The 23,329-nt window shown below is 40.9% G+C and overlaps 1 protein-coding gene across 1 annotated transcript in view; it reads left to right on the top strand.

Annotated features, from left to right (window-relative positions):
- The window catches only part of abcc12 (ATP-binding cassette, sub-family C (CFTR/MRP), member 12), an 89,088-nt gene extending 78,098 nt beyond the window's left edge, over positions 1-10,990 (top strand). The window contains exons 28-30 of the mRNA XM_048605985.1: positions 2,753-2,866; positions 9,848-10,012; positions 10,599-10,990. Coding sequence (XP_048461942.1) covers positions 2,753-2,866; positions 9,848-10,012; positions 10,599-10,691 — 372 coding nt within the window. The 3' untranslated portion in view covers positions 10,692-10,990. The remainder of the gene's footprint in view (positions 1-2,752; positions 2,867-9,847; positions 10,013-10,598) is intronic.
- The last annotated feature ends 12,339 nt before the right edge of the window (positions 10,991-23,329 follow it).

The following is a 23,329-nucleotide window of genomic DNA, read 5'->3' as shown; positions in this document are numbered from 1 at the left end:
GTTCCACAAAGTCATGCCTTTTTCCCTCACCTAGGGAGATACTTTGGCAATCCTGATAGCCTTGAAGAGTTGATCATCAAATTACTGTAGGATCCACTGAATTTAAAAGTTTGACATCAGTAGCTGCCAGATTTTTGCTAGCCTCTGTACTGCAATGGAAGCTGGGACATCAGTTATAACATGCTACAATCACGGGTGGTACTACAATGTTGTTATAGAATTGGTCACCATTTCCACCCTAGAAAGGATGGACTTCAAGACCCTCATGTAGCTGTGTGCCAAGACTTTGCCGGACTTGTCCACACTTTTTGTTAGTAACTTTCTGACAGTCCTCCCAGTGCATTCAGCATTGTGCCCATTCCCACCATCCTTTTCTCATATTCTACTTGACTGAAGTCCTCATCTGAGTTCCAAAGCACTCTCTGCTTCTCCACCAATGGAACCATTTCCTTTGCTGGCTGCAGGGCCCTCATGTCTGGTGACTCACCATGAGCATATTTTATGTCTAAGCTACCCTCTAAAGCATGGACAGTTTTACTATCTGAACCCAACAGCTATAAGTGTGTGCTGCGGACAATACTTCATTAACAACAACTTCTCCTTTCTTCACTCTCCTGCACCACTGTCTGACCAGCGAAAAAAACAATAGAGCAATAGGGTGGCAGAAAAGAAAGGTGCAAACTTAGAGAATTTGCAGCATGGAAATCTGAAGAGATTGTGAATTGAGCGGTAAGTGGGATGTGAGAAGGAAGGGTAGGTAAGAGCACACTGTCATCTTTGATCCATTCAATCTAACCCGTAGTGGCCACCCCAATAATGGCCAGCAATGCTCCCACCTCTGTCAAGGTGAGGACATTTGGCAGTGCCTGCCTTACTCTGTTTGCTGCTGCTGCTGCCTTTGGCTATGCTGTAAGAGAGAGGAAAATATATCAGCAAGCGAGATGCAACCAGATTGGGTGACTATCATAGCTGAATAGTTGTCAGTTATGGCTGTGAGTCTTGTAGCAGTACTAACAGTGCAAGGACCAGGGGAAGCTATGAATGTCAGCCTTAAGTCGTAATTGATGGAAATTGGTGAGTGAGGATGTGGGTGTGGTACACTGAACAGTGAATGGGATTAATGAAACAATTGTTGCAATATGAGATTTGAAGATGGAGGGGCTTCTAGACCTCCATGGATAGGGGAATCCTTCCTCCTGCATTAATATTACAGGGCTGTATTCATTAATCATGACTCTCCAAGGTCAAAACTTACATGATCAATTCATCATCTTTTTGAGGCAAAACATATTTCCCCTTCAAAAGGAGTTGGATTCCTTTAAGTAGTTCAAGCTAGATTGAATGCATGCCAGTCTCTTAGGATTTTGTGCATCAGCTACTCAGGAAGCTAGTTAATCAACAGTGCACTCAGTGTTAGCTGCATATTGCAATCATGTAAATGAGCAGGCAGCTAATGTTAAGTGAATTTTACATTCCCAACACTTCCCAGCACTCATTTTGGGTCTTATCCAATATTTCCTCCACTGTTTACTTCAGTTCAGACAGCACCTTAGATGTTATTTTACAATCTAATGACAATCAGAGCAGCTTGTACAGGATTGTGCTTTAAATTCACTTTATGATGGAATGTTCATTTTGCTGTATCATCTGTTTCTTTGTACCAAAATAAAAACTTGACCTTCACAATGAATGAGCCCTCAAAAGAATAATATAACCTTCTAATGAATGCATTTATTTTAGAAGAAACAGACTGCTGAAGGATTGGTCATGAGATGTACCAAGACTGTAAGTGACAATCTGTTCTCCCAGCAACCAAACAAAAAACAATTAACTTTGGTCAACACAACTCTAGAAGCAATATTAACCAGTGATCAGAACACTGAAAGATCACCAGCCCACGCTGCACACAAAGAATTAATAAAATGCTAGCTGCTAAACTATAAAGCTATATATTAGGTGGGTCCTATTATAAAATAACGGTTTTGAGATACAAAAGACTAAGTGTCGAATTCAAGAAGAAATTTAAAGTCCTATGGCTTTGGTAAATGGGATAGGAGATGGTGGAACTTGAGTACAGTATTTTGCTCGGGAGCCAAAGGAGAGGCTGCCACTGACCAATTGAAAGAGCCTCAATCACCAGCTGCTCCTGAAAGAAGGTGAGGATCTTGGGGAATCTCGGCAGGCAGACAGACCTGGCAATCAGGGAGGAGCGGTAGATTGCTGTGCACAATGTAAGAAGCTGTGGGGCAAATATTACGACCAGGGGGCCCGATCTGCAGACAGTGGGATGCTCCATCCCTACACAACTCATTAGGAGGATGCCAGAATTTACCTGTTGGTCTACCCTAGCAGCCCCAGCCCTCCTGATGAGGGAGGGAAGATAGCTCTTGATTGCCACTTACGTGACTTGATTGGCTGCCTGATGGATAGACATGCTGACATGTTTCTCCCCACTGGCAAACATTGTTTTCCTTTCCCGACACTTTCCTCTGAGATATATGGCCAGCCCTCCCAGGTTGCAGTCCAACTTGAAAAGCTGGGAAAAAAAAAATCAGCCCTCTGTCTATGAAAATGCTTATTTTAGGGCTTCGATCACTACAATTCTTACAATCAACAGCAAGAAAGGCACTGGTTACATTCTCTTATACAGACTGGTTAAAGATTGTTTTTGAACTTTTATAAAAGAAACACAACTATCAAAGGAAGAATATAATGTTACTTGGTCATTTTGAAACATTCATTTTTTTTGAAGATTTCAAAACTTCCAAAGAAACTGGATTCTGAGGTAATTGAAAATGGGGAAAACTTTTCTGTTGGAGAACGTCAGTTACTTTGCATGGCAAGAGCACTTCTGAGGCATTCAAAGGTAAGGGGAGGAAGTGAAAATTAGACTTAAAGGATAAAAAGTATGAAAGAAATTGATATTACCAATAATGTCTTAAAGGAGACAGTTGCTGAAAATAGAAGTTACATTAATCAATAAATTGTTATGTTATATAGAAACAAAGAACAAGATTAGGCCACTCGGCCCTTCGAGTCTGCTCTGCCATTCAATCAGATCAAGGCTGATTTGATTTTATCCTGAACTCTACATTCCTGCATCCTCCAATAAACTTTCATCTAGTTGGTAATCAAGAATCTATCTACCTCTGCCTTAAACAATTCTATATCCATTGCCTTTTGATGAAGAAAATTCCAAAGACACTCAATCTCTGACTGAATCTTTTTTCCTGCTCTCTGTCTTAAATGGGTGAACCCTTATTTTTAAGCTATAACCTGTAGTTCTAGATTATGCTCCAAAAAGAAACATCCTTACCACATCCATCTATTAAGCCCCTTCAGGATCTGATATGTTTCAATTAAGGCACCTTTGACTCTTCTGAAGTTAAGAGGATACATGCCTAGCCTTTCCTCATCAAGCCATCCACTAATTCCAGGTATTAGTCTAGTAAACATTCCCTGAACTGCTTCTAATGTATTAACATCCTTCTCTAATTACAGTGACCAGTACTGTACATACTACTCTAGATGTAGTCTCACCAATGCCCTGTATGACTGAAGCATAATACCTCATTCTTGAATTCAATTCACCTGAAAATAAAATAATCTAAAACTTTCCTGATTACTTGCTGCACTCCATGCTAACCTTCTGCAATTCCTGCATAAGGATACCTAAATTCTTTTACAGCCCAGAGCTCTGCAACCACTCACCATTTAGATAATATGCTTCTTTTAATTTTTTTCTGCTGCAACAGACAATTCCGCATTTTCCCACATTATACTTCATTTGGCAGATTTATGTCCACTCATTTAACCTACCTATATCCCTTTGCAGGATGCTCATGTCCTCTTTACAACTCACTTTCCTACCTATCTCTGTTTCATCAGCAAATTAGGCATTAAAACTTTGCCTGCTTCATCCAAATCATTTTATATAAATTGTAAAGAGTTGAGGCCCCATCACCAACTCCTGTGGCATACACTCACAAGAGCCTGAAAAGGCCCATTTATTCGTCCTCTCTGCTTCGGGTTAGCTGTGCCAAAATGTCATCCACAACGCTTCGAGCTTTAATTTTCCACAACAACTTTTGATGTGGCACCGTATAAAACGTTTTCTGGAAATTTAAGTACAATACATTCATTGGTTTCTCTTTATCCATATTACAAGTTACTTCTTTAAAGAACTTTAAACTAGTAAAGAGGGGGTGTGAGGGGTTCCTAAGTAACAGTAAAAATAGAAAGACAGATGAAGGTGGCTCTGAATTGGAAAATAACAATCTAATTAGTAAAAGGCAGATAAGAGCCAGTCAGAGAATACAGTAACTCTGAAGAATGAAACTGCATTTATTTCAATGCAAGGGGTCTTGCAGGTAAGGATGATGAACTCAGGGCATGCATGGGAACAAGAGACTGGGACATCATAGCTATTACAGAAACTTGGTTGAGGGAAGGACAGGACTGGCAGCTTAGTGTTCCAGGTTTTAGATGCTAATAGGAAGGATAGAAAGGGAGGCAAGAAACAAGGTGGCAGGGGTGTTTTTGATTATGGAAAACATTAATGCTGTAAGTAGAGGGGATATTTCTGAAGGATCGTCCAGTGAAGGTATAGGGGTAGAACTTGGAAATAAGAAAGGGCTGATCACCTCGATGGGAATGTACTATAAGCCTCCCAATAATCAGAGGGAAATTGAGGAACAACTATGTAGAGAGAGCTCAGATATATGTAAGAATAACAGGGTTGTAGTAGGAAGGGATTTTAATAAACATTGACTGGGACAGCCACAGTGTTAAGGGTTTAAATGTGATTAAGAAAATTTTCTTAATTTAAATGTACCTACTAGAGAAGGAGTGAAACTTGACCTTCTCTTTGGAAATAAGGCAGGGCAAGTGACTAAAGTGTTAGTAGGTGCACAGTTTGGGGCCTGTGATCATAATTCTATTAGTTTTAAAATAGTTACGGAAAAGGATAAGTGTTCCATAAAAGTTAAAGTTCTTAATTGAAGTAAGGCAAATTTTAATGGTATTAGACAAGAACTTTCAAAAGTTTATTGGAATTGACTTCACAAGTAAAAGAACAACAGACAAGTGAGAGGCTTTCAAAAGTGTGATAACGAGAGTTCAGAGGCTTTATGTTCCTGTTAAAGTGAAGGGTAAGGCTGGTGAGGGTAGGAATAGGGAACAAAAGTCAAGAATAAAAAAGAATCATACAGTAGATGTAGACAACTGAGATCAAATGAATTTATTTAAGAGTATAAAGAATGTAGAGGCATTCTTAGGAAGGAAATCAGGAGGGCAGAGAAGGGCAAAGAGATAGCCTTGGTAGATAAGGTTAAAGATAATCCAAAGAGATTCTACAAGCACATTAAGAAGAAAAGAGCAACTAGAGAGAGAATAGGGCCCCTTCAAAATCAACGAGGTCATCTATCTGTTGTATCTCAGGAGATGGGAGACACACTAAATTAATATTTCATGACTTTTTTTACTGTGGAGAAAGAAATAGGGGCTAGAGAACTCAGGGAAATAAATATTGATGTCTTGAAAACAGTTCACATTATAGAAGAGGAAGAGCTGGAGGTTTTAGAAAACATAAAGGTAGACAACTCGCTGGGACTTCATCAAGTGTATCCCAAGACATTGTGGGAAGTTAGGGAAGAAATTGCCGGGCCCCCAGCAGAAATGTTTGTATCATCTATAACCATGGGTGAGGTGCTGGACAACTGGAGGATGGCTAATGTTATGCCTTTATTTAAGAAAGGCTGTAAGGAAAAGTCTGGGAATTATAGACCTGTGAGTCTGACTTCAGTGGTGGTTGTTGGAGGTGATTCTGAAAGATAGGATTTATATGCATTTGGAGAGGCAAGGACTGATTGGGGATAATCAGCATGGATCTGTGTGTGGGAAATGGTGTCTCACAAATTTGATTCAGGTTTTTTTGAGGAAGTAACCAAAAGATTGAGGTCAGAGTCAGGTTGTTGACTTGCTCGCCGAGCTGGCTTGTTCTCGTTCAGACGTTTTGTCACCATGCTAGGTGACATCATCAGTGGAGCCTCCGATGAAGCGATGTTATTCTACTCCACTTGAATTTATACTGTCTGGTCCATTATGGCGAGTAGTGTCATTTCTGGTTTTGATCTGTACGGGTTTGTATTCGGGGTCCAATTCTGTATGTTCGTTGATTGCATTACAGGTGGAGAATCATGCCTCTAGGAATTCCTGTGCATGTCTATGTTTCGCTTGGGCTACTATGGTTGCCTTGTCCCAGTTAAACTGGGTTGTTTTTCGGATTGGAGGTCTGTGACCAGTCATGTTCCACAGAGATCGGTACTGGGTCCTCTTTTGTTTGTCATTTATATGAATGATTTGGATAAGAATACAGGAGGCATTGTTAGTCAGTTTGTGGATGACACCAAAATTGGTGGTATAGTGAACAGTGAATAAGGTTATCTAAGATTACATAGAGATCTTGATCAATTGGGTCAATGAGCTGAGGAGTGGCAGATGGAGTGTAATTTGGATAAATGCAAGTATTGCATTTCAGCAAAACCAACAAGGGCAGGACTTGTCTAATTAATGGTAGTGCCTTCGGTAGAGTTGTAGAAAAGAGAGACCAAGGGATTCAGGTACACAGTTCTTTGAAATTTGCATCACAGGTAGGAAGGGTGGTTAAGAAGGCATTGAGCACACTTGCCTTCATTGCTCAGACCTTTGAGTATAGGAGTTGGGATGTAATATTGAGGTTGTACAGGACGTTGGTGAGGCCTCTCCTGGTGCACTGTGCAGTTCTGGTCGCCTTGCTATAGGAAAGATATTATTAAATTGGACAGGGTTTAGAAAAGATTTACTAGAATTTTGCCAGGAATGGAAGCTTTGAGTTATAAAAGTAGACTGGAGCATAGGAAATTGAGAGGTGACCTTATAGAGGTTTCTAAAATCACGAGGGGCATAGATAAGGTGAATAGCAAGGATCTTTTCCTACAAATGGGGAAGATCACAACTAGGGACCTTATTTTTAATGTGAGAGGAGAACATTTTTAAAAGGACATGAGGGGCATTTTTTTTTAAAAGCACAGTGTGGTACACATATGGAATGAACTGCCTGAGAAAGTGGTGGATATAGGTACATTTCCAACATTTAAAAGACATTTGGATAAATAAATGAATAGGAAAGATTTGGAGGGATTTGGCCAAACCAGGGTCTAGGCCCGAAACGTCAGCTTTCCTGCTCCTCTGATGCTGCTTGGCCTGCTGTGTTCATCCAGCTCTACACCTTGTTATCTCAGATTGTCCAGCATCTGCAGTTCCTACTATCTCTGAAACAATTTTAACCCCACTGTGAAGCCTCTTCTAAGGATTCCTACCCTGAAGAAGTTACCCTTCTCCCTCCGGAAAAACCTCAGTGGATCTCTCTCCCACTGCAGCTCACTCGTAATCTCTTTGGCCTTGAAACTGCTCGATCACGTCCTGAAGCAAACCAGGTACTACAGCCACATCACCTTTCTTAGTACCTGCCTAAGGAACCAGATCATCCCCAATGGACTACAGTCCACATTCAGGCCTTCCCAATTTGGCCCCAACCATGACAATGTCTACATTCAGAAAAAGGAAGAAGGGTCTAGGCCCGAAACGTCAGCCTTCCTGCTCCTCTGATGCTGCTTGGCCTGCTGTGTTCATCCAGCTCGACACCTTGTTATCTCGTATGCAGATGGGACTGCTTTGGGAACATTGTCGGCATGGACTAGTTGGACCGAATTGTCTCTTTCCTGCTGTATGACTATGATTCTGTGCGTCTATAACGCCAATAAATTAGTTATACAAGAGTTCCCTTTGACCAAATCATGTTGGCTCTGTCTGATTACCTTGACCTTATCTATGTGCCCTGTTACAATGTTTTTAATAATAGCGTCTAAAATTTCCGCAATGACAGTTGTTAAACAAACTGGGTTGTGGTTTCTTGTTTTCTGCCTCCCTCCCTTTTTGAATAAAGGAATTAAATTAGCTATTTTACAATCTAAAGGAACCTTCCCCAAATCTAATTAGTTTCGGAAAATCAAAACCAACACATAAACCATCTCATTACCTACTTCTTCAGAGAGCCATAGGACGAAATCCATTGATACCAGGAACTTGTTAACTTGCAGTTCCAACAGTTTACTCAGTACTACTTCCCTGGCAATGGACATTTTCTTGAATTCCTCCCTCCCTTTCAAATCCTGATTTACAGATATTTTCCAGGATGTTACTTGTATCCTGTCTAGTGACTTGAAGGCAGAAGACAGAGGGTGGTGGTGGAGGGTTGCTTTTCAGACTGGAGGCCTGTGACCAGCGATGTGCCACAAGGATCAGTGCTGGTTCCACTGCTTTTCGTCATTGATATCACTGATTCGGATGTGAACATAGGAAGCATGGTTAATAATTTGCAGTTAGCACCAAAATTAGAGGTGTAGTGGACAGAGAAGAAGGTTTACCTCAATACAATGGGACCTCGATCAGATGGGCCAACGGGCTGAGGAATAGCAGATGGAGTTTAATTTGGACAAATGTTAGGCGCTGCATTTTGGAAAGGCCAATCGGGGCAGGACTTATACACTTAATGGTAAGGTCCTGGGGCGTGTTGCTGAACAAAGAGACCCTGAGGTGGAGGTTCATTGTCCTTGAAAGTGGAGTCCCAGGTAGACAGGATAGTGAAGAAGGCGTTCAGTATGCTTGCCTTTAATTGGTCAGTGCATTGAGCATGGGAGTTGGGAGGTCATGTTGCGGTTGTACAGGACTTCGGTTAGGCCACTTTTGGAATACTGCATTCAATTCTGGTCTCCCTGCTATAGGAAGGATGTTGTGAAACTTGAAAGGGTTCAGAAAAGATTTACAAGGATGTTGCCAGGGTTGTAGGGTTTGAGCTATAGGGAGAGGCTGAATAGACTGGGCTATTTTCCCTAAAGCTTCAGAGGCTGAGAGGTAATGTTATAGAGATTTATAAAATCATGAGGGGCATGGATAGCGTGAAAAGACAAGGTCTTTTCCCCGGGATGGGTGATTCCAAAACTATAGGGCATATGTTTAAGGTGAAAGGGGAAAGATTTAAAAGATACTTAAGGGGCAACTTTTTCATGTAGATTGTGGTGCGTATATGGAATGAGCTGCCACAGGAAGTGGTGGCGGGGTGGTACAATTACAACACTTAAAAGGCTTTTATATGAATAGGAAGGCTTTGGAGGGATAGGGGCCAAATGCTGTCAAATGGGAATAGATTTATTTCAGATATCTGGTCGGCATGGACAAGTTGGACTGAAGAGTCTATCTCCATGTTGTACAGTTCTGTGACTATGCATCTATCTCCTATCTGTTTAACCTCCATTACTAATTCCCCAACTCATTTTCCATAGAACAGACATTTGCTTTATTAATTTAAAAAAAATATATTTGAAGATACATTTCCTATCTATTTTTATATTTTTGGCTAACCTTCTGTCATACTCTAATTTTTCCCTCCTTGATTAATCTTTTAGTAATTCTTTACTTTTTTTTTGATATTCTGTCCAATCCTCTGACCTGCCACTTTTCTTTGCAGAATTATGTATTTTCTTTGTGTTTGATACTATCTTTGACTTTTTTAGTTGACCAGGGATGGAAGGTCCATCTTTTGGAATTTTTCCTATTTGTAGGAACGTATGTGTTCTGCACTTGCTGATGTTATTGCACTGATCTGTTGCTTGCTAGAACAATTAATAAGTTCAAGCACCACAGTGCAGTGCAGATGAATTTAATGGTGCAAAGGTAAAGATAACACAAAAGGAAATGAAATCCAATTATAGAATGCCTTATAAGAAATCTCCATTTGTTTCTCCATTAGATTATAGTTTTAGATGAGGCTACAGCATCTATTGATTCAGAAACAGATTCGTTGGTTCAACGGACCATCAGAGAAGCATTTAAAGACTGCACAATGCTGACAATTGCACATCGAATAAATACAGTTCTGGAATGTGACAGAATTCTAGTTATGGATAATGGAAAGGTAAGGATGTCCTGTGTAAATGCCATAGATACTTTTAAATGCTATTAGCTTCGACAGACAGTACCAATAGACAACCCAACTTCTGGATAATCAAAATTATCCCTCTCAAGTAATCACTTGACCATTAGACTGTGACTATTGCAATTATCATTTGTCAGGACTGTTGTTGAATTGGGAAGAAAAAGTGCAAGAATTGCTCATTTGTAAAGTTTTATATAGTTCTGCCTTATATCTACATAGCAACAGTGAGCGTAAATCAAGTAATTGAAATTTAGGGAACAGACACACAATGTACATGGAATCACCATTGGAACATATTGATGGAAGTGCCTATCTAAAATGATAAAATAATAGTTGGGATAAAATTGACCTATAACCATATGATTAAGAATAGCAAACTGTTGTAATTTAATGGCAGCTGTGTTTCCCCTCCCCCATTAGATAGACAAAATCCACTATGCTCATCTTTACTGCAATATCATTATTTTTTATGCCCAGCATGAATCTATAGCCTAGTGTTTTTCATCAGTGCACATTTGTTAGAATGCTGATAAGATAATTACAATATTCGGTTATTGCTTTGCAGGCTGTGGAATTCGACAAGCCAGATGTGCTGGTACAGAATCAGAATTCAATTTTTGCATCTATGCTGGCTGCTACCAACAAAATGGAATCATAAACATGCAAAGAAAATTCACACCTGTGTTCAGAATTTCTACAAAAACATACTTTGATTAGATTAGAGAAAGATTGACTCAAATTTTCTGAAATATAAATGTGCTTATGGAGCTGAATGCATTATTTTGAATATATCAATGTGATGAGCAATTACTTATATAATCTCATGTTTCAGCTATTGAGGGGTGGGGATAAATTGGCTCCAACTTGTATTATCGTGATGATACTGAAGTTATACACCATTGAGTTTAATGATAATTTATTTCAGGAAATAAAATATCGGAGCCTCAATGTCAAAAATGTATTCTGACTGCACTATTTTATTATTTATTAAAGTAGTGCTCACAGATTGGTTACCACAATGAAATCAGTTATTGCTAGTTCCCTTCTGCATGCAGGAAGGAACTTACATTGCTGCCAGGTCAATGTTTTAGAGGAAGGCAGATGAACCTATCTCTTGCTGAATAACAGTGTGCACATTAAACTTAGTCTTATTTCCCTAGCAAGTTCTGCAATATTGTTCTGTTTATCAACCAATTTTACTTAAATAGATTGGTTGCAAAATGTAATGACACACAAAAATAGGCCTGGGGATCACATTGTGTGATTAATCCATGCTTCATATGTAGGCCTCAGAGCCAGAAAATCATTGAGAGCCTAGCACCATTTACAGCAGGTCTGAATTACTTAAAGCCAGCTGCAATGCTTAAAGGGAGGCACGTTCTGGCTGGACCAAGGGCGAATTGCCTCTCCAGGTCACAGAAGAGATTATCACAAACAAGTATACTGAATTATGACACAACACCGAAGGCCCACTCCAACACGTTCCATTGTTACACCAGAGAATTTGGCTGAGGAGTTGAAGAGAATGAACATCATTTAATCACAAGGGGCCAGAAAGCCCTCCAGATAAACTCTCATAAAACAATGAAATCAGATACATGTGGCAGTTAATGGCAGGAATCCGGCCTCAAGAGCCTGGACAGAAGGCTGAAGATGTTCAATGGCTTCACCTGAGTGGTCAAGATCATTAAAATGTGCCTTCAAAAGCCATTTTCTGTGAACTACGGCTTGTTCTTAGATGCTGCTCGTTGCATATCCCCATCATTCACTTCCTAATAATCTTTTATTAATCACAACTCATACTTAACATTCACAGCTTCACATCACCCTCAGGCATTGAGCACTGCTGAAAGTCTTACACCTGCATATCACAGCTTATGCACAGTGCTGTCTATACAACCACAAAGGCCACATCATCAAAACACATACACACTGACACATTTCTTACCTTCTTGTTGGACAAAGTATTGCATAACTGCTGATAGTAACATGTAATTGGTAGGGAGAAAGGCAAGGCTACACGGCTTATCTCCATGAAGGAGACAGTATTCACAGTTATTGGATTGGCCATGACTGAAAACATGGTCAGCACGAGGGCCAAGACCATTGAAGGTGATGGTTTGCTTGTACATATCCTCTTTCTTACATCCCACTTCCTCCCCCATCTGATAATTGCTTCTGATTTACTGGTTTCTGATGGTCTGAGCATGCACTTCTTCCTTTACCACACTAGAACCCTTCCCAAATGCATTTTGCTTTTCAGATACATAGCAACTGCAACCTGCGAATGCAGTGCTAGAAGACAGTAAAAACCATGAAACACTGTTACTCTCACTCACAGCCACTATCTCTGAAGCTGACACTGCATATCCTTTTAAAGGATAACAGAGGTGAGATTGGCACTTGATGAGACACTAGGCACGAATGGGGTGCAGGCAGGGCAGCGGCAAAGGTTAGTGCAGGTTCCAAAATGCCAGAAGGACAGATTTGCATGCTAGCTTTGCTGAAGAGGATTCAGATAGAGACTTCACTGGGTGGCATACAGTATTGGGCTAATGGATATGCACCTTAACATGGTTGCTGCATTTCAGAAACTCTGTGGTCACTGCCAAGGAACACAAAGGAATCCAGCACCAAGCGTGCAGGACTTTGTGCTGAGTTTCAGCCCATCTTTTCTAGTGTGAAAGTAATGGCCAACATATTGACCACTGCTCTGCCTTCAACACCATAATTCAAAACAAACTCATCTCCAAACTCTGAGACCGAGGTCTCGGTATCCACTCCATAACTGAACCCTCGACTTCCTGACCCATAGACTGCAATCAGTAAGAATAGGCGACACCTCTCCATGATGATCCTCCATACTGGTGCCCACAAGGCTGCATGCTCAGCCCCCTACTGTACTCCTTATACACTCACGACTGTGGCCAAATTCTGCCCCAATTCCATTTACAAGTTTATTGACGACACCACCATTGTAGGTCAGATCTCAAACAACGATGAGACAGTATACAGGAAAGAGATTAAGTGCTTAGCAGCATGGTGTAAAGACAACAATCTCTCCCTCAATGTCAGCAAAACAAAGGAACTGGTCATTGTCTTCAGGAAGCAGAGTGGAGAGCGCACCCCTGTCTGTATCAATGGTGCGGAGGTGGAGATGTTTGCAAGTGTCAGGTTCCTGCGAGTGATGATCACCGACAATCTGTCCTGGCCCATCCACATTGATGTGGCAGTCAAGAAAGCACAACAACATCTCTAATTCCTCAGGAGGCTAAGAAACTTTGGCATGTCCACAATGACATTTATCAATTTTTACAGATGCACCATAGAAAGCATCCTATCTGGATGCATCACAGTATGGTATGGCATCTAGTCTTCCCAACACCGCAAAGAACTACAGAGTTGTGAACACAGCCCAGTCCATCACGTAAAACAGCCTTCCATCCATTGACTTCATCTATATTTCCTGCTGCCTCAGGAAAGCAACCACCATAATCAATGGCCCTCCCCCCCAGTTATATTACCTTCCACCTTTATCCATTGGACAGAAGATATAAAAGTTTGAATACACGCATGAACAGATTCAAGAACAGTTTCTTCCCCACTGTTATCAGACTTTTGAACAGTAACGGTAATGTTGATCTCCCTCTCTGTACCTTCTCTGTGGCTGTAACACTGTATTCTGCACTTTGTTCTACTACCTGATGCACTTTGTATGGTATGATCTGCCTGTATAGCATGCAAAACAACACTTTTCACTGTAACTCGATACATGTGACAACAATAAATCAAACCAAATTAAGTCAAACATTTCCATGAAGAATACTTGTGAACCTGACCATAATGCAACATGGCTGTGGATTTCAGTTTGCAAAACAGCTCTTTGAGTGTCAAACAGTCCAGAGTTTGTCTTTGAACGCATTACTAGGATTACTGAGGCAACACTAAGAGAGTGTGACACTGGAGCATGAACTTGCTGTCCTCTCTTGGGATGGATGACATCATTGCCACTGCATCAGTACCCTTAGTCTGTTAGTTAGTGATCCTAGACTGTTGCTGTCCAAACCAAGAAGATGCAGTCTGAATTATAGACCTTCTAACGTGAGAACAGCTCAAGGGCATCCTGCAAAGACATCTGTAGTCTCCCACACTGAAGTTTCCCACCATCCAACCTGCAACCACTAGGGTAGCACTGTGTAGTGGTGACAGGATGGGCAAAAGTATCTACGAAACAAATAATATGATATTATTGAATTGTGGAGTAGGTTCAAAAGACCAAATTACATCTATATGTATCTAAACTATTGAATGTGGTAAAATATTTCACGGATATTTATAAAAGGGATTATCAAATCAATATATTTGTTGATAGCTGGTGAAAAACTTGGAGGTAAGTTTTAGTTAGCATCTTATAGAGGAGAAAAAGGTAGAAAGGCAGAGATTCTATTAATTGGATTTCAGTGCTCCGGACCTAGGTAGCTAAAAACATTTTTACCCAAGATAGATTGAAGAAAATTAGCAATGAACAGAACAGAAAATGCTCAAAATATTCAGTAAGTCTGGTAGTTTCTGTAGAGAAAAAACACAGTTAGCAATTCAGTTTAATGGCCTTTCACAGATGGCAAAATAGATATAACAGATTTTAAGCAAATAAAGAGAATGTAAAGGAGAGGAAAGATCAAAAGGCAAGACTTGTCATGGGATGGACAACAGGAGAGATTGAACGACAAAAGGGGTAATGGTGCAAAGCAAAACGGTAAAGGGTCAATTAAAGAAACAATGGATGTACCTAGATGATTAAATCACAGCAGTAGAATCATTACTTTTGTATAACCTAATGGTTCTGAAAGGGTTTACACTGAACACTGCATTAAGCTCCACCCAATCTGATAAAGTTATGATGACTTAGATGGGAAAATGCAGAACAGCTTTGAATCTCGAAGGTGTCAGACCTACCATCTAGATCTCCCCATGACAGTGTTATAACTAACAATGTTTACCTCACTGATGTAACTTGTACCTGATGAATGTCATGCACTAAGTTGCACAACAACTTGGCACCTCTTTAGACTACCTCATGGTTTTCCTTTACTACACAAGATAAAGCAGGACCTGTGGGTGCCAATTTAAAAGGACAATAGTGGCAGCAAATCTACTTCATAGTGCTCGAGTTTACTAGGTCAAACAACGTACTAAGCAATGGTGAGGACTATCATGTGAGCATGGTGCCAGTGGCTGAAAATTAATTCTGCTGCACATTACAACAATTGCCAGGACTGTGGCTGCTGAAATTTCTGAACTCATTGTTAGCCTGGAAGGTTGTAAAGCCATACCGTGGTGTTTTATGAGAGCTGATACTGCTGTAATTGCAAGATTTTCTGAACTGTCTATAAAAAAGATGGATGGCTATGGTGCATTGCTTGAAATGCAACTTCAGCAAACTGAAGGAAATACATTTGGTCTGATGATAATTTATCTTTTGATTTCAAGTAAACTATTCAGATCATTGCTCAGCCCCCTGGTGTTCAATTTACCATTTTTTTGCTCTTTTTTTAAAAACAAATAACAGAAATAAGCTCTAACATTTCAATGATTGTAGCAGTGTCATTTTCAGATGAAAAATGACCATGAGGCGTTTTTACTTTGGGCCCACAGATCTCACCAGGAACAATGAATTATGGCAATTTTTTTTAAACAAGGATGAAGGACTCACATATTGTGAGAATTGCAGGTAAAACCGAGTTATAATGATTCTCAACACAAATGCTGGGAAATCATAAATGGCAAGATATACATTTACATCTTGAATGCAAGGTTCTGAGAAGAATATCAAGTCTGTTTTACTTGTAATTATAGTTGCTCCTCTATTTCCAAATTGTAACTGAATCAAACACAACCGCACTTAGCTCTTTTGTTGGAAATTTGGATGGTTCAGCCTGCAGAAGTCTCAATTCAATTTAAAGGTGCTACGAGAAGCTGTTGCTTAGTTTGCAAGTTTTCTGTCCTTACCCTCCCACCCCCCCAAAAAACCTGGATGCATCTGGCAAGCTCACCCCTGTTAGGAAGTCAGAGCACAATCTGTAAAGATCAGAATTCAAATATGAATTCAAGTATTTTGTTTGTTCACATAACATGGCCAATGGAGCATTTATTAGGAGAATCTTTATAGAATTCTAGGCAATACTATACTGGTGATTATTGTATTTACATCAATTATCTAAGGATCTCATATGGTCACAATCTCCAGTCACCAGGCCATGTGGGCACCCAATCAGTAAACCCCAAAACCCCTCTAGTCTGGTTTGGAGGGTTTCAGGCCCTCCTCCTCTGGTTTTCTGAACCCAATGGAGGGATCCATCGGCAGAAACCAATCATCCTCTACCCTTAACAAACCCCTGGACCCTGACCCCTGCAAAGTAACCTTTGTCTGGAGACTCCAGCAATGATCTTTCCAGTGGCTACCACTACAGGTGGTGTTGCCTGTCCTGGAACGCTGCCAACCCCTGACTGACCAGCAGCTTTCAGTGTTGGGACACTAGGGAATCCCACAGGAAATTGTGTCAATGGAGCTGACAACCCCAATGACAGCCAGCAAACTGTCTGAGGTTTTGGGAAATCTATACAGTGCGGTTTGTACCAGCCACTGGATGGATCCATCTCCACGGTAACTGCCCACAATTTCTAAAAACGTCACCACCATAAAGATAAAATTGAACAGTCCTTTGGTTGTTAGTCTTATCCCTACATCATATTTAGAATAGTGGTGTAACATTTACAATTCTTCACTCCTCCAGCATTAATCCTGTACAGAAGGCCTTCAATGCCTAGTATCTGGGGTCCAGGACTCTAGAGGGCCTACTGTTCTCAGGGCAGAGGCTGAGATCTGTCCAGGAGTAGCAGCAGGGCCTATAATTTCTGTCCCTGCCTTTACTAAAAGGAGGTTTGGAAAATTATCGCCAATGCCTCTGCAATTTTCAACCTTACTTCCTTTGTTATCCTTGGAAACATCTCTCTGTCCCATGTGACTATCAATAGTAAGATCTGCCAATTTATCCAATGCTTCTTTGTAATCAATTTTTAGCTTGTTTTATGTCTGCTACCTCCTCTTTCGCTATGACTTGGGCGGTATGTTCGTCCTCAGTAAATACAGCTTTAAAGTACTCATTTAGTGAGCCAGCAATGTCTTTATTTCCATGTATAAATCCCCATTTTAGTCCACAATCAGCTCTGCTCTTCCTTTTCCCATCCTTTTACAATTTCCATGTCTATAGCAGATATTCACTGCCAATTTTCTCCTCCCAGATGATGACTTAATTAATCGAGTTCCAAAAATCAACTCTTGCCATCGAGACATACTTTAACAATCAAGAAATTTGTCCTCAGAAGACCGGCTGACCTTCTTGCCATCATGCATCTTGCATATATTTGCATCTCATTAATTGCACAACTTGCTGAAATTAACCTCCTATTTCCAATGAACTTCTGACAACTGACATATTTATGTTTTAGATATTTGATCACATAGAGCAAGTGCATACAGGAAACTTGAAATTTGGCTTCCAATTCAGGCAATTTCTTTGCCTTTTCTGGCTTTAGCAAAATGTTGTAAATTTTTTGTTGTCTTCATTTTCACTGTAAGCTTTACAGTTGCATCCTGGAGATCTCTGATACTCTGTTTGCAAGAGTTCACCAATTCATCTCTTTCCCAATGACATATGGACACAGGCAGCTAGGGATTTAGCCTTTAATGGCATCAGTGATTTTTCAGAGATTCAGGGTGCAATCAATTACATCCACATAATAATCAAGACACCCTATCATGAGCCAGCAGTCTTCATCAATAGAAAGGATTCCGGTCCTCACCCCTAATGTACATATCATTTTCAATAAGAACAGCCAAATAATGAAGGTCTGTGCCAGATATCCAGGGAGCTATCATGACTCACATATTCTGGACCACTCATAGGTGCCAGTCTCTTTAACGCCCTTATCCCATTCAAGAATTGTTGCTGGGTGACAATGGATATTCTGTCATACCTGATTGTTTATATGTCGAAGAAATCCTCAGACACAAACGAAGGAGATACACAACACTATTCTGCTTTGACCAGGGCCATTGTGGATCAGACCATAGGTCTCCTGAAACTGAGGCTTCAACATCTGGATTGGTCAGGCAATACAATATAGTATATCCAGACAAACGTGTCTCACATCATAATGAGGTGCTACACCCTCCATAATCTCAGCAGCCAAAGTGGGAGATATGTTGGCAGAGGGAGAAATGTAGGAACGATAAGAGACCTCTGAGGAGGAAGACAATCATGAGGATCTTTAGATGGGTTGCTCGAACTACTGAGTATAGGAGCTGGGACGTCATGTTGAGATTGTACAGGGTGTTGGTGATGCCTCTTTTGGAGTACTGTGTACAGTTCTGGTTGCCCTGCTATAGGAAGGCTTTATTAATTTGGAGTCAGTTCAGAAAAGATTCATAAGGATTCTGCTGGGATTGGAGGTTTTGATTTATAAGGAGGGCCTGGATAGACTGTGACCTTTTTTCACTGGAGCATAGGAGGTTGAGAGGTGACTATATAGAGGTTTATAAAATTATGAGGGGCATAGATAAGGTGAATAGCAAAGGTCTTTCCCCTACGGTTAAGGAGTTCAAAACTAGAGAGTTTATTTTTAAGGCGAGAGGAGAATGATTTAAAAGGGACCCGAGGGACAATCTTTTCACTCAGAGGGTGGTTTATTTGTGGAATGAACTGCCAGAAGAATTGGTAGATGCAGGTACAGTTACAACATTTAAAAGGCGTTTGGATAGGTACATGAATAGAAAAAGATTAGATGAATATAGGCCAAATGAAGGCAAGTGGGACTAGTTTAGTTTGGGAACATGGTTGGCATAGATGAGTTGGACGAAGGGTCTGTTTCCATGCCGTCTGACTTTATGAAGAAGAAAAGGCAATGTTCTGCTGAGCCTAGGCCGGAGACAATGACATAATGGCCTATTTCCAGGATAGCTGAGCTGTTCAAAGACATTTTCTTTACACATTATCTTTATGCAGTTGGCTGTTCATTCTCTGCTGGCTGTATTCAACATTCCTCACAAAGATGGATTTTCAGTTGCTCTATCTATGCAATAAAATGGTGACCATTCATTTTATCCCTGGTTGCGACCTCATCAGCTCTGTAAAAGCTATAAATGTGTATGCAAGCCTTGCTCTGGATCAGCACTACAGCAACATTGAGCAATTTCATGAGCATGTGATCCTGGTGGTTGCACTAAAATGTCACTTGTGCCAAAAAATGTACAAAACACATTAAATAGTCCATATCCTTGTGAATATTACCAAGCTGTCCCACATCCTGATACAACTTACCCCTCACTATCCTTGTAGTGCTGCTGGATGCTATGATCCTTCCCTGTACCCGTGTTATGCTTAAGCATCTTCACTGACAAAGCTTGCACTAACAGGAGCTAGGAAAATTTGAGCAGTTCCTTCCATTCCAAAACTTTGAGACATTGACACATGGTGTGGTCATTGTCAACCTCATATCTTTAGATGATCCAGTAGGGCTTTGAGAAACCCAGGCACACAGCAGGCATCTCCCTTCTGGAGCCTGTAGACACAACAGATTCTGTCATTTCGCCAAGAGGAGCATGACACTAAGGTGACCTAGAAGGTTAATTTCTTCTCTCTCCCATTGCATCTGGGGTGGAGGGGCTTGCTGTCTGGTACACCCTGGAGTCTGGAAAGACTTAAGAGGATGTCCTCTGGACCTGGCAGACCATGACCTTGCACAGGTGCAGGTATACCCTCCTTGGCCACAACTGCTGGAGGCAATAGTGTGACAGGCAGAGGGAAAGAGGACAGGCAGGACCTCTCTGATGTGTCCTGAGATGTAGCTCCTGCGTGCTTACTTGCTGCTTTGTGAAAGGTGAATCAGACAAATCAGGCGAATCAGTACCAAGTGAGTATCACTTTCACCATGGTCCGGGGAGAATTATCTCACACATTATGTGCTTCTCACCTCATTATCTATGCAAGCGAGAGTTTGTGCGAATGATTCTGCAAGTCATTTAGGGAGAGTGAGGAGGAAGTTCTCAACCCTAGCAGAACCTTCTGGGATTATAAATTCTGGTGCCATATTTCAAGACCAGTTGGAAAGAACATTACTCACTTGAAACCTCTCAGCCTGCGGTGGTTACCCCCAACCCACCTAGCAGCAGCTTACTCCGCACACAGGTGATGGCACCAAGAGGTTCTCCCATCAAACCCACCCGGCCAAAAACGTCCACTGCATATCAGTTAACATATCACCAGCTTGCTAACCTGTTTACATCAGTGGACGTGTCGTACACTGGGAGTACAGATCAAAAAACCTCATTCCTGCAGTTTTCATTTCATTAATTTGAAGAAGGATAAACTATAAGGAGGAAACATAAATCAGTTGACATTGTGGAAATGTGGTAGAGGGATACTTCAGTTTAAAAGGGTTATATCAGGGAAGTATCAGCCCTTGAATATGGTGGAGGGCGGACAGCTTGAAAGTAGCTGATGGAAACTTGGGTGCAGTGTTAAAGGATTCTGTTCTTCTGTAATAGATCATACAACTCTGCAATACTCCAAAACATCCCTGTCACATTTCAAGGTTTTCACTTAGATTTTCTCCTGGAAGAGATTTTAGGATTGAACTATTTTTCACAATAAAGTAAATTTGCAGGGATTGAAAAGGTTACAGGCTGCAGACATATTCAAGCCACTTTTAGCGATGTTATAATTCATCATAAATTCAAACTGTGCAACATAGACCCATTGTCTCATGCAAGGACAACAGGGACATTAAATGTTGTCCATCATTTTGTTGCATATAGATAACTAGCTTTCACAGCCAGTGAAACAAAGGTTATTCTATGGAAGGCATGAAATGTCTGCAGAGAACATAACTCCTGTGAGAGGTATTAATCAGTTTAGCTTACACGCATACTGCAATTCTCTGTATGGGAATGTGTCAGTGATATTGACCTGCTTCTTCTCGGTGTCAGAATGAAAAGAAAAAGGAAATGATTTTTACGGAGGTAGTCAGATTTTGAACAAAAATTGATGAGAGGCAACTCCTAGTTGGAGCTGAAAGTTAATAAAAATCGGGTGTCAAGTCTTGTGTTTTCATTTTGGGAAGAGAAAAAGACATGCCTAAAATAAATCAAGACACAAAAATGACAAGGCATGTGATTAATTACTTTGTCCCAATTTTTCAAAGGGAGCATTTAGATTGAATGGAATTTAATTTGCTGTTAATCTACATGTTCACTTATTGACTGTTAAGTATTGTTCTTTAGTGTTAGTTTCATCACAGAAATGAGGTAAGTCCAATACTCCAGTTCACTTACAGTGACTATAGCATTATAGAAATAGTTCACTCAGTCTATTTTTCTACCTAAAGAAAGATTTTACATAAAATTAATTTTACTTGAATTTTGGTAATTCTTAGAATAAATAATTTAAAATTAGAATCCTTTGAGAACAGGTGCCCCAAATACAAAGTCCTATTCACTTTGTTAAAATACAGTGCATAAAACTGATACAGAATTGCCATATCTCAACATTTTGGCAACAAGCAATTTGTAGATAATATCATGTCATTCAAACCACAAGTGACTACAGTGTCAAAATGGTGACAGATTGTCAGTATTGGTACTTCAGATTGGTGCACAACAACAATTTTGCATGTCTGCAGTGTCAGGATAAGTATTAATGTACTTTAATTATTTTTTCAAAAGCTTCAGTAGAACTGAAATCTGTCATCTATACTGAATTGAAAATTAAGATTTCTAAGAAACATAAACCTTGATTAAAAAGTTAACCATATAATTAAGCAAAAACTGATAAACAATGTAAATTTATACTGGTGGGATTAGGCACCCCGTTCACCAACTTCAACATTCACTTTCATCACCATGGAGACACAATGTGTATCATCCAAAAGACGCACGGCTGTAACTCACCAAGGCTCCTTTGACACCTTCCAAACTCATGACCACCACTACCCAGACAGACAGAGAAGCACATGGGAATACTATGAATTTCAAGCCACCCTCCAAGTTACATAACATCCTTATTTAGAACTATGTTGCATTCTTTTGCTATTGCTGTCCTGGAACTCCCTTCCTATCATCACTGCAGTTATACCCACACCACATGTACTGTATGTAGCAGTTCAAGGCGGCTGCTCACCAGCACCATCTCAAGGGAAATTGGGGCTGGGCAATATGTGCTGTCAACACCACTTACATCCCATAACAGAATGAAAAAACAAGGTTATTCTACTTAAGGCACATTGCTGGTTTGAGGTAACAGTGTGGAGTTGGAGGAACGCAGCAGGCCAGGCAGCATCAGAGGAGCAGAAAAGCTGATGTTTCGGATCAGGACACTTCTTCAGAAATGTGGGAGGGGGAAGGGAGCTCTGAAATAAATAGAGAGGAGGGGTGGGGCTGGGGAAGGTAAGTGGGATGATGATAGGTGAGTGCAGGTAGTGAGTGGTGGGGATTGGTCAGTGAGGTGGGAGGGGCGGATAGGTGGGAGAGAAGATGGACAGGTTGTATCAGGTCAAGGAGGCGGGGATTACAGGGAGGGTTGGCCATGGGATGAGGCCAGGAGTGGGGGTCCTACCCACCGCCAACGTCACCCCACCCACCACCGACATCGCCCCTAACTCCACCCCCACAGCCACCAGCTGTACAGCCAATCCCGGCCCCAAATCCTGCTGGGTCTTCACTGTGCCCTGAGCCCTCCCCCTCACTGAGGACGAACGGTCAGTTCTCAGTAAAGGACTCACCTTCATTCCCGTCCACCCACACATCAATGTACACCATTCACGCTTGGATGTTGAACACTTTTTCCGCCGCCTCTGCACCAATTTCTTTAACTGCGAGTCCAATGCACCCTCTACAGACCCCTCCTCTCACCTCCAATACACCCCATTGTCCTGGACACCGCCCCAAGGCCTCCTACCCTCCCTCGACCTCTTAATTTATTTCAGATCCCCCTTCCCCTCCCCCATTTCTGAAGTAGGGTCCTGACCCAAAATGTCAACTTTCCTGCTCCTCTGATGCTGCCTGGCCTGCTGTGTTCCTCTAGCTCTACACTGTGTTATCGCTGACTCCAGCATCGGCAGTTCTTACTATCTGTTGCTGTTTTGACGACACATGTTTATTTTCCATATATCTATGTTTGATCAGACATCGGGTATTAAGAGACTAACACCAAATCATGTAAGCATTACATTTCATGCATC

The sequence above is a fragment of the Rhincodon typus genome, chromosome 15 (genome assembly GCF_021869965.1).
Source record: "Rhincodon typus isolate 14 chromosome 15, sRhiTyp1.1, whole genome shotgun sequence".
NCBI lineage: Eukaryota > Metazoa > Chordata > Chondrichthyes > Orectolobiformes > Rhincodontidae > Rhincodon > Rhincodon typus.
This window is presented reverse-complemented; position numbering and strand designations above follow the sequence as displayed.